General features: G+C 38.9%; 1 protein-coding gene across 1 annotated transcript in view; it reads left to right on the top strand.

Moving 5' to 3' along the window:
* Positions 1–15,104, top strand: part of Scfd2 (sec1 family domain containing 2) — a 304,249-nt gene that overhangs the window by 11,092 nt on the left and 278,053 nt on the right. The window contains exon 4 of the mRNA XM_048364323.1: positions 12,460–12,635. Coding sequence (XP_048220280.1) covers positions 12,460–12,635 — 176 coding nt within the window. The remainder of the gene's footprint in view (positions 1–12,459; positions 12,636–15,104) is intronic.

Below are 15,104 nucleotides of genomic sequence, written 5' to 3'. Positions count from 1 at the left end.
CCACCTTTAGTATTTTGGTGGTTAATTCTGCTGGGCTAGCTTTGAACTGTGATCCTCAAACTCAGCTGGGTGAGTAGATAGAATTACAGTTGTGAGCCATTGGTGCCAGGCACATGTGTTATTTTATTTATTTAGTTAGTTTGTTTCCCATGTGAACAACATAGAAGTATAAACTTTATCTTTTAGGGATTGTGCAAAGGGATTTCAATTCAACATGTCAGTTGTGAGTATAGTGCATCTTGATCAATGTTACCCTTTCATTGTTCTCCCCTATCCCTCCAAACCCTACCCATCCCCTCAATTTAATAGGTTCCATTTTCATATAGGTATATTGAATATTATGACTGATAGCAAACAGGAATGTATCTCATTTTTCAGATAAGGGGCTAGCCAAAAATTAGGTAAGTTGCCAAGGCCATAGAACTGATAATGGACAAGCCTACAATTTTAATGCAAGTATTCTGATGCTAGAGAATGTAATTTCTATTAATAAAATCATATGAATACTATATTAACCAATAACAGAAGTCCTATGTGTTGTTGTGGAGCAGAAATACTTTTGCTGTTTTGAGACCACTTTGGCTGTTAATTTTGTCCTTTCCCCCATTCTTACCTCCCTCTCTACCCTTTTCTTCCTGTCTCCTTTTCTTTTCCATAGTCTTAGGTACGCATTTGTAACATATATTCACCTTCTTAGCATTCCTTATTCATAAGTATGTTGAAACAAGTAATTCATATGAAGAATAGTGAATGAAGAAAAGCTGTACTGCAGAAAAGGTCCTGATGATAAGGTTAATTTATATTATGCTTCAGTGAAATAGCCTTACAATGGTATCACAGAGCATGAATCAATTTTTATTGCTCAGTGCTGGACTCTTGAAAGAGGTAGGCTTTACTTTTGTAAAGAGCTGTATTTTTTTTTTCAAAATAAGCAGAGCCATAAATTTAAATAAAGATGAGTAACCTCTTGAAGAATTCAAATTTAAATATTTTCTGTCAACCCCCCCCCCCAATTTTTTTTAAGATAAAAATGTTTGCTTTCTCCTAACACTCCAGAAATAAATGGAGGGAAGAAACCTTGTGCCAACTATAGTTTAGCAAAAGATTACACAGTGCAGCTACCCATTTCTGTTTTATATCACAAACCCAGAATCTGTGTGTGTGTCTCATTTCCACATACAAACAACATAACCATAAAAAGACGTGGAAGCTTAAAACATAATAAGACATTGATACGTGAAAACTGCCTATCATATAGCTTATCATTAAAAAGTCATGCTCTGGTGTCCTAAATGGCTGGAATGTATTTTCTAGCAGCATTTGAAGCTATGAAATGTACTTTAAATTATGCACTACTCCCTGTCCCCTGTTGCAAATTCTGAAGTATAAAATTTTTCTGACTGTGATAGAGACTTCTGGTATTTTTGAGATATTAAACAGATTTTAATTCTAGACTGAGGATTGTCTTGTGTTTAAATTCAGTGAGAGGGATCCCATAATTGAAACCTCAGTTCTTAAATATAAAATTGCTCAGCACAAGGTAAAATCATATTAAAACATTATGAGCACCAAGAGAAATAAACACCATTTTTAAATGATAAAAGTTTAATTGGGAAAACAAAGAATTCATTTTATCATTATACATATAAACATATGTCATCTTACTGAGAGCTTGTTATTAAATTGTCAGTTAAGTAGATATGTTCCAGAAAAGTGATTTTTTTAAAACTGTATTTTTCCCACTGGCTGCATAGTGAAAAATGGGGTCGGAAAGTAAAAAACAAATAGATCCTCAGAAATCCATCTGTTTAAATCCAAAGTGGCCACTTGGAGAAATGAATAAAAGATGCCCATCTAAACTCTGTTGCCCTTTTGCAGAGACTCTTTCTCTGAAGTACTGTTGGGGTTGAGGGAACTTCACCACTGTGTTCTATGACTCTCTGTAGGAGAGACTTATTCCTTTGGTGTTGATTTGTGACAGAAAGAGCCTATTCAGGCTGAAACAAAACAGATTACTTTAATGATATCATCCTTTTTTTTTTTTTTTTTTTTTATCCTGGTCCTGGGGCTTGAAATCAGGGCTTGAGTGCTGTCCTTGAGCCTCTTTATGTTCAGGGCTAGCATTTTACCACTAGAACCACAGCTTCACTTACCATTTTTTCAGAGTAGTTTATTGGAGATAAGAGTCTCATGGACTTTCCTGCCTGGGCTGGCTTCAAACTTCCATCTTCAGATCTCAGCCTTCTTGAGTAGCTAGGATTATAGGCATGAGCCACTGGCGCCCATCTTATTCTTTTTTAAACAGCTAGATTTCTTTTTTTTTTTTTTTTTTTGCCAGTCCTGGGCCTTGGACTCAGGGCCTGAGCACTGTCCCTGGCTTCTTTTTGCTCAAGGCTAGCACTCTGCCACTTGAGCCACAGCGCCACTTCTGGCCATTTGCTGTATATGTGGTGCTGGGGAATCGAACCGAGGGCTTCATGTATACAAGGCAAGCGCTCTTGCCACTAGGCCATATCCCCAGCCCCTAGATGTCTTTTCTTCTTTTTTAATGGTGATTTTTTTCATTTTTATTTTATTTATTTATTTATTTATTGCTATGTGGTACCAGGAATCAAACCCAGGGTCTCATGCATGCTAGGCAAGCACTTTACCACTAACCCACATTCCCAGGCCTACAAGGTCGATTTCTTTTTTTTTTTTTTTTTTTTTTTTTTGTGCCAGTCCTGGGGCTTGGACTCAGGGCCTGAGCACTGTCCCTGGCTTCCTTTTGCTCAAGGCTAGCACTCTACCACTTGAGCCACAGCGCCACTTCTGGCCATTTTTTATATATGTGGTGCTGGGGAATCGAACCCAGGGCTTCATGTATACGAGGCAAGCGCTCTTGCCACTAGGCCATATTCCCAGCCCCAAGGTCGATTTCTTGAAAGAATTTTCCATGCTGATTTCCTATTTCTTTATTATTTTAATATTTATTAATCTAGTATAGTTTTTATATTTTTATCTGAAAATACTTTCAAAACTACTAAGTCTAAGCCATTTCCCCTAGTCCTTCCTTATCCTTCTTAATTTCTTTTCATTGTCTACTTTTGAACAGTTGCTGCTCTTTTCATCTGTATTTTCTATGGCTTTAGGCTCCCCTGATTGTGATGGAATGTGATCAGTTATATCTAGGGGTGAGTCATAGTTTTGCCACTTACGAGTCAAATGCTAATTTATTTGTTCACATATTGATTTCCTGGAGTTTAAAGCGAATGAAAGCTTTGAGCAGCATGCAAATTATGACTGTGAAGCAAATTAGAATTGGAGTGCTGTGGCTATGTTCTCTGTCTATGGAAATCTGAAGGCTGAAACAAATGAGAAGATTGATGAGAGAGTAAAATCGTTTCAGATACCGATTTATTTATTTATTTATTTATTTATTTATTTATTTATTTATTTATTTATTTATTTATTTATCTTACTGCTCTTTTCTTTTTTTTGTCAGTCCTGAACTCTGGGCCTGGGTGCTGTACCTGAGATTCTTTTGCTCAAGGTGAGCGCTCTATCATTTAAGCCACAGCACCACTTCTGGCTTTTTTGAGTAGTTTTTTTTTTTTTTTTTTTTTTAGTAGTTTTTGAGTTATAGCCTCACGGACTTTCCTACTTAGGCTGGCTTCAAACCTCTATCCTCAGATCTTAGCACCCTGAGTAGCTAGGATTACAGGCATGAGCTCCCAGCTCCCAGCATTTCATTTCTCTTGATAGCACTTCTAGTATTATGTTTACTCACAGGCGCGTTCCCACCGCCGCCGGACACGGGGAGTTTGACCTGCTCCGTATCTGGCCTGGGCCGGGTACCCCCCTCCTTAGACAATCTGGTTCCCCCGGGCTCCCCCCCCCCCCCCGGGAACCCCATGTTGGTGCCAGACCCGGTGCAGACGCCCGCTCCACACAGCGCTGTCGCCCCGAATTCCTGGGCACCCTCGATCCGCAGGCCTCAGCCTCCCAAGAAGCTGGGATTACAGGTGTGCGCTAGTATTATGTTTACTATAAGTGGCAACAGTGAATAGCTCTGCTTTACACTTGATCTTATTTAAAAAGCTTTGAGTTCTTCTCTGTTTATTACTATTATATTAATTTTTTGGGCTTTTTTGTTAGTCATGGGACTTGAACTCAGGGCTTTGGCACTGTCCCTGAACTCTTTTACTTAAGGCTAGTGCTCTACCACTTTGAGCCATAGCACCATTCTGGCTAATTGGAGTTTAGAGTCTTACAGACATTCCTGCCCAGGCTGACTTCAAACCACAATCCTCAGATCTTAGCCTCCTGAGTAGCTAGAATTTCAGGCAGGAACTACTGGTTCCCGGCTAGAGTTCTTCCCTATTAATTATGGTGTTACATATGTTTCTTTCATAGATGGCTTTTATTATGTTGAGAAAGTTTTTTTTTTCTTTTTCTAAATTGTTAACAGTTGTCAATAAGAGAGACTAATGGGCTCGGAATGTGGCTTAGTGGTAGAGTGCTTGCCTAGCATGCATGAAGCCCTGGATTCAATTCCTCAGCACCACATAAACAGAAAAAGCTGGAAGTGACGCTGTGGCTCAAGTGGTAGAGTACTAGCTTTGCGCAAAAAGAAGCCAGGGACAGTGTTCAGGCCTTGAGTTCAAGCCCCAGGACTGGCAAAAAAAATTGGAAAGTCAAAAAGAGAGACTGATGAGGGCTGAGGTAAGGTTCAAATGTAATTCCCTGAGTTCAGGCCCCAGTATCGCCAAAACCAAACCCAAACAAGAAAAACAACAATAAAATTTGTTCAATAACTAACACATGGAAGTGGTGCTGTGGCTCAAGTGGTAGAGTGCTAGTTTTGAGATGAAGAGCTCAAGGATAGCGCCAAGTCCCAGAGTTCAAGCCCCATGAACGACAAAAATAAACAAAATTTTTTTTGAGTGCATTTTTTGCATCAGTTTTTGTCAAAGTGATTCCTTTTCTGCATCACTTGAGATTATATAGTTTTTATTTTTCATTTTGTTAAGGTTTTGCATTACATTGGTTACAGTAATGTATTCTGAATTCAACTATGCACTTTTACTAAAGAGTTTTGTAATTTTATATATTTTTTATGATAGCGACTTATTGTCCTTTCCTTTGTACTTCAAGAATTCTCTTAGAGAATTTCTCATGATATAATCTAGTAGTGCTGAACTATTTAGCTTTTTCTTGCCTAGTAAAGACTATTTTTCTTTTTTATTTCTGAAGACCATCTTTGCGTTGCTTAGTGCTATTGGCTAGCATGTATCTTCTTTTCCGCTATCTTTCCTTTCTTCCTTTCCTTTCTTTTTCTTTTTCTTTTTTCTTCTCTCTCTCTTCCTTGAATATCACCCCATTTTCTTCTAGCCTGCAAAGTTTATGCTGAGAAGTCTGTTATATGTCTCTTGATGCTTTTTTTTTTTTTGTGAGAGGAGGTTAATTTTTTCTTTTTCTTTTTTCTTTTTTTTTTGCTAGTCCTAGGCCGTGAACTCAGGGTCTGAGCACTGTCCCTGGCTTCTTTTTTGCTCAAGGCTAGCACTCTGCCACTTGAGTCACACAGCGCCACTTCTGGCCATTTTCTGTATATGTGGTGCTGAGGAATTGAACCCAGGGCCTCATTTATACGAGGCAAGCACTCTTGCCACTAGGCCATATTCCCAGCCCTAATTTTTTCTTTTTCTTTTTGATGTTTTACATTTTGATTATAATGTGCCCCATGAGGGTCATTTAGACCTAAGCTTTATTGACAGATAAAATTCTATCTTTTTCCAAGATTTGGATAGTTTTCCACAATATTTTATTAAGTGACATTTCTGTCTTTTCTCTATTTCTTTTCCTTCTGGAACTCCTAGAACATGAACTGTTTACTTACAAATATCCTGAAAGCTCTGTAGGATTTTATTTATTTATTTATTTTTGGTCCCAGACCTGGGGCTTGAACTCAGGGCCTGGGTGCTGTCCTTGAACTTTTTGTGCTCATAGCTACCACGCTCTCACTTGAGCCACAGCTTCACTTCCAGCTTTTTTTGGTTAATTGGAAATAAGAGTCTAATGGACTTTCCTGCCCAGCTGGCTTCAAATGGAGATCCTCTGATCTCAGCCTCCTGAGTAGCTAAGGTAACAGGTGGGAGCCACTGGTGCCAGCATTTGTTTCTTCTTACTGGGTTGTTTTAAAATACAGATTCTTCTACTAGATGTAGTCTGTTGTTGAAACTCTCTATAATATTTTTTATTTCACTTACTGAGTCCTTAAGCTCCAAGATTTGTTGGTTGATTATTTTTGTTTTGTTTTGTTTTTGTTGCCAGTCGTGGGGCATGGACTCAGGGCCTGAGCACTGTCCCTGTCTTCTTTTTGCTCAAGGCTAGCACTGTACCTCTTGAGCCACAGTGCCACTTCTGGCTTTTTCCTATGTATGTGGTGCTGAGGAATCGAACCCAGGGCTTCATGTATACAAGGCAAGCACTTTACCACTAGGCCATATTCCCAGCCCGATTATTTTGCTTTCTATTGAGAATAAGCTCTCACTTTGTAGCCCATACTACGTAGTGGCTCTATTTGGTGAGTTTATCATTCAGCTTATGAATTGTTTTTCTGAGTTTCATATTCTATTTTCTCTTGTATCTTACTAGTTTCCTTAAGATCATTATTTTGAATCCCTCTTTAGGCAGCTTGTAAATTTCCTTTCCTTTAGGGTGGGAATTGGACAGATATTATGCTTTGGTGTGGGTTTCCTTACTTTTCTATGTTTCTTGTGCCCTTATGATAACACAAGTACATCTAATAGAACAATTGCCTCTTCCAAAGTTAAGAGTGGCTTTCCTAGGGAATGAATTTCTTCTGCTAGAGGAACCCTAGAGTGCCTTGTGGACAGAGTATTTTGACTTTTCCAGGTGGATACAATAGTGTGGTTCTTGTGTAGTTTCTTTGTGTGGTCAATGTCAGCAATGTTTGTAGGAACCTAGGATAGCAGTAAGACAAGATTGTTAGAGTTCTCACTTGCAAAGAGTTTAACATTTCTTCCTATCCTCCTTTTCCTGCAGGGAAGAGACTTAACTGAGCATGTCCTTCCTGGTGTGAGGCATCACCCACCACCCATAGTGAACCACATCAGTGTTGTTTTCTAGGGTACAGAGTTAGTTTGGAGATGGTGTGATGTTAGGGACACGGGCTTAGTGTCTTTATGACCTATCATGACAATTGTGACCAGTTTACTCTCTAAGGTATGGAGAATGCAGCTCTCCCACAAATATAGAAGGTATGATTTTTAGATACTCCTTAGTAGCTTGGACTAATGGTCAGGGATAAAGCTGTGACTGATCCTGAATGTCAGGGCAAAGCATTGTCCTGGCTTTGGGAAAGAAGAAATGTTCCAGAGGCTTGGGCCACAGTGTTGGCACAGTGGAACAAGCAGGACACAATGGCCATTTGAGCATGAATCGGGGAGAAAGTAATATATAATGGTTCCTTTGGGCTCTGGGGTTATGGAACCCAGGCCCCGTGAGGCTAGTCCATCCTGGGAGAACATAGAAATGGCAAGGTATAGATGTGACTGTACTCTAGGAGTCATAGAGTAGTGAGATGATAGCCATACTCCCTAGAGAGGTAGTGTGCTTCAGTAGCTCAGACTATGGATCTAAGGACACAGCATTCTACAGATGTTTGGCTCAGAGAATGGGGTGACACAGTCTAGACGAGAGTCTGTTTCCCTAAGGAGATAAGTTTACTTAACATTTGTTCAGGTAACAATAGGCACAAATGGTCTTCTGGGCTAAGGCCAGTGGAACATCATTGACTCAGATGCTAGGAGTAGAGGTTTACTATGAGGTCTAGGCTCTGAGAAACTGGGAAGAAGAGTAAGCGACAACTAGGAAGGAGGTTAATCAGATGCCTCTTATGCAGCTCATTCCCAGGGGTTAAGGAGCTGCAGCAGCTTAGCTAGGGAATGATGTACTTAAATTAAGCAAGTGCGGCTGGCTCAGTGATCACTGAGCTTCCGGGATGAAAGGATGCATTGACTAAGAGTTGCTGGGGCAAGATGCACTTTAGCAGTCAGTTCTTTCTCTTATTTGGTGATGTTGGGGTTTGAATTCACAGTGTTACACTTGTTGGGCAGACACAACCACTTGAGCACTGGTGGCTCTTGTTTCAATGTGCCATAACGTAGGAATAGCTTGAGCCATGCAATGTGAATTCCACTTCACAAAGCTCCCAGCATTTCACTAATCTGAGCTCAGAGCTTGTGAGGACTGCAGGTATCTCTAGAAGTAAAGATTGTAGGTGTCTGCAGCAGTGTTGGGGGCCATGGAGCACTTTTTCCTTTAGGGAGAAGTTCTTCCTGGTTGTCACAGGCCATGTTACTATAGCAAAGCAAGATGTTTCCTTCCTTTCTTTGCACCACTTCCTTGTTGTACCATATTTCAGTGCTGTTCTTTATTCTTTCTTTAAAATATAGTTGTTTATTTATTATGTTCATTCTTTTTCAGAGGCAGGAAGGAACATAAACATTAGGTACTTGTAGTTGGCCATATTCTTACTAATCTTTTTACACTTTGGCAATGTAAGTGGTCTTGAATGAAAATATTAACTGGAATAAAAAATCATGACAGCATGATATGTTGATAAGGCCTTTGGTTATAGAGTAGGAGTTTTGTTTTCATTTGTGTTTTTTTTTTAAATTTAATTAAGAGGTTCCTTTAAGAGAAATTCTTTTTCTAGTCAGAGTGAGCCTTGAAGGAAATACTCCTGTGCCAGCCTGGTGTTATGTCCCCAGATAGCAAGGGTTCTGCTTGCTCTCTGCTGAGTTTATAAATGTGGAGACAATGTTTAAGTTAGCCTCAGGAAGGCTGCATTTCCATAGTAAGCCAAACCATAAATGTTCCTGGTGGTTTTGTATTTCACTGTTTGGTATAACTTCAGGGAGAGATGTTTATTTTCTATTTGTGACCCTTGATCCTGAGGCAGTTATACTTTATTCTGTATTAGACTAGAAGTAGATCTTACAGCAGATTTTTGGATTTTAGATCCATTGAATTGAATTGATTTGCATAACTAAGGTGCTTTTTTCACACTAGTTTCTTCTGCAAGCATTGTAATGTTGTAGAGCTCAAAAATTTGTGAAATAAGAAATACATAGTATTTAAAGAACATCCCACCTAACCTTCTTCAGTATTTATGGTGTTACAAATGGATGTCCATTCACAGCTAGGCTTTATCCAACTTTTACTATACAGATGGCTGTATACACTGCCCTTCAAATCCTTAAGGGAAAAAGTTTATATTTTCTTCTTTCTTTCCCTATTAATAACATGTTTCAGTGTCTAATAGTCATCCTGATCAGGAAATGCTTTTCTCATGCCAGACTTAAGTCTCTTCATCTGCACATGAACCGTATTTCTATGCCCTTTGACCTCAGTTGAGGTGGGAAATAGGCAGTTACTATAAAATTCTTTACCCATTATACAAATCAGTGATAGTAATAAAGTCAAATTTCACAGAGAAAAATAAACATCTGTCTACTCCACATGAAACAGATCTTACTTTGTTTCAGATCTGAGAGCATATTTAAAGAGTATTACGAGCACAAGCTTATAGAAAATCCAAATGACAAAATATGTAAAATAAAAAATGAATATACATTGCTCTCATGGTCCTACCATTCTGCTTTTGAAAGCAATTCCTTGAAATTGAAAGTAATTAATATCTTGCCTTCCAAGCATTTTTATATGTAATTAGGCAAGAGAGTAAATATACAAATGAAAAATGAGAAACCAAAATTTGAATGTATAATGGATAGCATGATAAGGTGTTTTTCATTCCAAATATTTTTTCTAACTAGAGTTTTGACTACCCAGCATAAAATACCATGAAGAAAACTTATTGATACAGTTGTGCTTCATTTTAAACATTATGGTTACTAAGAAAAACACATTAAGTTAATCAAATTTGAAGTGTGTGAGGATGTTGGTATAATCATGGAAAACTGTTGGACAGTATCAACTAAAACTCACTCATCCAGAACCTGGGCATAGATCCAATGTAAATGAGTATATATGTACACTAAAAGGCACGCATTACAATGTTCATAGTGTCATTTGTAATGGCCTCCAATTATAAAAAGTAAATGTGTTTCAGTAGAAGAATGAATTTTAAAAAAACACAATTTTTTTTTTTATAGCCTGAGCACTGGTGGCTCATGCCTACATTACCAAGCTACTCAGGAGGCTGAGATCTGAGGATCATCTTTCAAAGTTGGGTAGGCAGGAAAGTCCATGAGATTCTTATCTCCAATTAACCACCAAAAGAGCCTGAAGTGAGGTGTGGTGTAAGTGGTAGAGTACTAGTTCTGAGTATAAAAGCTCAGTGACTGTGCCCAAGCCCAGAATTCAAGCCCCAAGACCAGCCAGTCAAACAAACGAAACTGTTGTTGTTATACAGAACAAAACAGGACCACATAGTGACATAGATTGAGAGTTATGGATACTGTTGAGCAAATGAAGAGAGATGCAAGCTAGTAAGTGTGTAGGATTCCAATTAACTGCAGTTCAAAAAGTATTAAAAAAAAAAAGATGAGCTAGGTCTCAAAGTTAGGGTTTATCCTGTGGGGTTGTTGACTGTATAAACATACAGTAGAGTCTTTTAGAGTGATAGACATTGCCATGAGTGGTGATCACATGGACAGATACATATGTGAAATTTGTGCTTAAGGTTTGGGTGTTTTACTGCCTACATACCACATTATTCATTTTCTACCTCCATTATACCCAAGGCTTCTGAGTCTGGAGTCAATTGTGTCCTAGACACGTTTTCCTAAAATCTTTCTGGGGGTTGGCGAAAAGTTTTAACCATTTTTTTTTTTTTGCTTCATTAGTTAGGATTCTTCTCTTCTTTTGCCTTCCATGAGTATTCATACATTATGAAATTAAAAAAACATATACATGATGATAGTTTTATTATATATTTTTACTTTAATTGCTTGAATATTCTCATTTTTATTAAAGCTTCTCTGTTTTGTATATAATGAAGTACAGTTAGGTCTCCCAGCTGCAAATTTTGTTCAAGTTACATTCTAGTATGTAGGGATCCTTTATATTTGGGCATGGAATTTTGTTTAGGGGTGATGAAATATTCTGTAATTATGGAGTGCTGATGATTGCAAACTATACCCAAACTCACTGAATTGTACAATGTAAGAGTGAATTTTAAGTTGAAGGCAAGTAATAGTCATTAAAACTACTATTTAAAAATCTCTTAGAGGGGCTGGAAATATGGCCTAGTGTCAAGAGTGCTTGCCTTGTCTACATGAAGCCCTGGGTTTGATCCCCCAGCACCACATATATAGAAAATGGCTAGAAGTGGCGCTGTGGCTCAAGTGGCAGAGTGCTAGCCTTGAGCAAAAAAAGCCAGGGACAGTGCTCAGGCCCTGAGTTCAAGGCCCAGGACTGGGAAAAAGAAATCTCTTAGAAATTAAAAGTAGTATTGTGAGAATAAAGTATTTGGCAAAAAAAAAATGTTTACAAACCTGGCATGAGTGGATGTGTAGGAATGATTTACTAAAGATATAGATATGCTTTCCCTATTGTCTTCTTTTTGCTTGATGAGAAGAATCAGATGCCTGGCTTTATGCAAAGCACTGATGGATGTCAGCAACGGAATTTAATAGTTGGAGAGTAGGATGTGACTCAAAACACTGCTATGGGCAAAAGCTGAAGTTCCGGGCTCTGAAAGAGTGAATCAACAAATTATATATTCCCTCGGTGGTGGTGGTAGTGGTGGTGGTGGTATGTGCATCACTTTTGAAGTGAGTTTTATAAGTTCTATCAGTGAGTGAAGTTTTATCTATAAATCTTAAAAATCTCTCTTCTTATTTTATGTATACATATATAACCTTACCTACTTTTTGTCACTTGATTTTATTTGACAACTTGCTTATGGAGTATTATAAAATTATAAAATGAATTCTCACTGGGTGCCAGTGGCTCACATCTATAATTCTATTTACTCATGATGCTGGGTTCTAAAGATTGTAGTTGGAAACCAACCTGGGCAGGAAAGTCCATGAGACTGTTATTTTCAATTAGCCACCAAAAAGCTGGAAATGGAGTTGTGGCTCAAGTGGTAGAGCACTAGCCTTGAGTCAAAAAACTCAGGAACAGTGTTCAGGCCCTGAGTTGAAGTCCCAGTACTGGTACCCAAAATAAGGTTACAAAATAAATTCCACCAGCAATATAACCTTGGTTAGGTCCTTCAACAGCTTCCTTACTTACAAAATGCAAGGGCAGTATGGACTTCACTGTTGTCACTATGTTGTTGGTAAGATTATAGCATCTTATGAAAGGTTGGTCAGCACTGAAGTTTTGTGCACACACAAGACAGTGAAATCTTTCATTGCATTCTTTTCCTGATTTTCACAACTCCCAGAGAGTGTACACTGATAAATTGTTATATTTCTCTAGGGAGAGTCACGCCAGGGCAGCTCACATCCTATATTCAACTCTTCAAGAACAACCTTAAAGCTCTAGTGAATCATTGTGGGATCCTACAGCTTGGGCTGGCCACAGTTCAAACTTTGAAACACCCACTGACTGCCAAATGGGACAACTTTCTGGCATTTGAAAGACTTCTCCTCCAGGTATGTTGCTATGGGAGCTGGTTGGGATATTTATTAATGAAAGTTTTGACTTCCAGAGAAAACCTTCGATATCGTCTACAGACCTAGTAATAAATTACATTGTTGATGTACTCTGTGTTGAATTCTTTAAGTATCTCCAAATTAAAATCCTAGTGCTGTTTTTGTACTTGTTTAAATTTTTTTGGCAGCCACATCTTTAGTTTCTCAATATTAAGACTGATTTTTGAGCATTTGATTAGCTTCTGAAAACTTTATTTCCGTGTTGTGCCATTTGGATTTTATTAAATGAGAAGGAGAATCAGGAATTTATTAGAAAGCCAGATAGACCTATTTGGATTTTTCTTGATCTTTATGGCATCTTTATTTGATCTTTGCAAACTTTCTTGTAAAATACTTATTCTATTTGCATTTCATCAGATACTACCTAGTGTCTGATTTTTTTTTTTGGCCAGTCCTGGGCCTTGGACTCAGGGCCTGAGCACTGTCCCTGGCTTCTTCCTGCTCAAGGCTAGCACTCAGCCACCTGCGCCACAGTGCCCCTTCTGGCCGTTTTGCATATATGTGGTGCTAGGGAATCGAACCCAGAGCTTCATGTGTAGGAGGCAAGCGCTCTTGCCACTAGGCCATATTCCCAGCGCCCCCCTAGTGTCTGATTCTTAAACAACATACAGCATGTGCCTTAAAATGAGGCTTAGCAAAAGATGAAGGGAAGTGAACTTCAATTTTCATATTTTTGGGCTATTTTTTTTTTTTTGCCAGTCCTGGGGCTTGAACTCAGGGCCTGGGTACTGACCCTGAGCTCTTTTGCTCAAGGCTAGCACTCTACCACTTGATCCACAGCACCATTTCCAGCTTTTTCTGTGTATGTGGTACTGAGGAATTGAACCCAGGGTTTCATGCATGCTAGGCAAGCACTATACCACTAAGCCACATTCCTACTCCCCAATTTTCATATTTTTTTAGAATTATAGGGTGAGGATTTTTATGATCAGTGCCACATTTTTCCCATAAAAATATTTTCCAGCAAGGCACTGGTGGCTCATGTCTGTAATGCTATCCAGGAAGCTGAGATCTGCCGATTGTGGCTTGAGGGCAGCCTGGGCACTTATCTCTAATAAACCATTCAGAAAAAGCCAAAAGTGGCTCTGTGGCTCAGTTGGCTCAGAGATAGTGCTTGGGCCCTGAGTTCAAGCCCTAGGATTAGAAAAAAAAAAGTTTATTTCCCTTACAAATGTCTAACTCAACTAAGGATTCATTCATCCATTTATTTCTTGGTCTTTGTCTTTATTAGAAACCATGAATCCATACCAATATCATACTTTTAATCTAATGCCACAAGTTTCTCCCTTTCTGTGGTTGTGAATTCCTTCTGTTATTGTCTCCCTTTATTCTCAGTGTCTTTAATTAATTAATAAATCTCCCATATGTAACCAAGCTTCCCTTAGCACTGCTGCCCCAGGGCTCTTTGTGATACTTCAATACATTGTCATTCACACTGTGATGCTCCATTGAAGTTTGCCCATGCCATATCCTTTTCATTTTGCTCTGACTCTGACTCACATTGGGTTATCCCTTCCTTTGCCTCCTGCCTGGGTACTCTTCTTCTCATGCCTCAACCCCAATCAGACAATGCACGTGTGACTGATGTTGCCTTCCTCCTTCTTTCTGAATCTCTCCCTGGATGTCCTCCCTACCAGCTAGAGACATGAACAACTTCTTCACCATGCTTCAGTCCTAATAACCTGCACTGGGACCTCCTGAAGCCAAGCTACAGATGACCTCCTTGCCCATCTATAGCTCTAGTAGTACACTCTGAGCTGCTGTTGCCTGTACCTATGGGCATCTTCTTTGCCCTGAGAACCTACTCTAATTCATGATCACAATGTCCTTTGATGTGGACAAATCTCCTGTCTCTGGTGCTGCCACACTTGGATGTCCAGTAAGATAAGCCTTAAGCTTCAAAATTAAGTCAAAGTGCCTGGTGCTGGTGGTTCATGCCTGGCATCCTGGCTACTCAGGAGGTGAGATCTGTGAATTGCAGTTCAAAGCCATCCCAGGCAGGAAAGCTTGTGAGACTCTTATCTCCAATTAACCACTAAAAAACACAAAGTGGCACTGTGGCTTAAGTAATAGAGTGTTAGCTTTGAGGAGAATAGCTTAGGGACAGTGCCTAAGCCTGGAGTTCAAACCCCATGACCAATTAAAAAAATTAAATCAAAATGTTCCCAGACATGACCAAGCTGAGATTTTGTCATAGGAATAAAAAACTGCCAACTGATTAGAGGTTTCTAAGCCATCATATAATTGTAATCTTTCATTGCATATTTAGAATCTTAGACTATTCATTGTGATGATATTTGGTGTGGTTTCTTCACCGAAAGGGAAAAAGAAGTAAATGTTAAAAAAATAACAACTCTACTTTGATTATACTTGCAAATCACTCTGGTTTAGCACTGTGTTCTCAATCAT

The sequence above is a fragment of the Perognathus longimembris genome, chromosome 16 (assembly GCF_023159225.1).
Source record: "Perognathus longimembris pacificus isolate PPM17 chromosome 16, ASM2315922v1, whole genome shotgun sequence".
In the NCBI taxonomy this organism is placed as follows: Eukaryota; Metazoa; Chordata; class Mammalia; order Rodentia; family Heteromyidae; genus Perognathus; species Perognathus longimembris.
The sequence above is the reverse complement of the archived record's forward strand: the minus strand, read 5'-3'. Positions and strand labels throughout refer to the sequence as shown.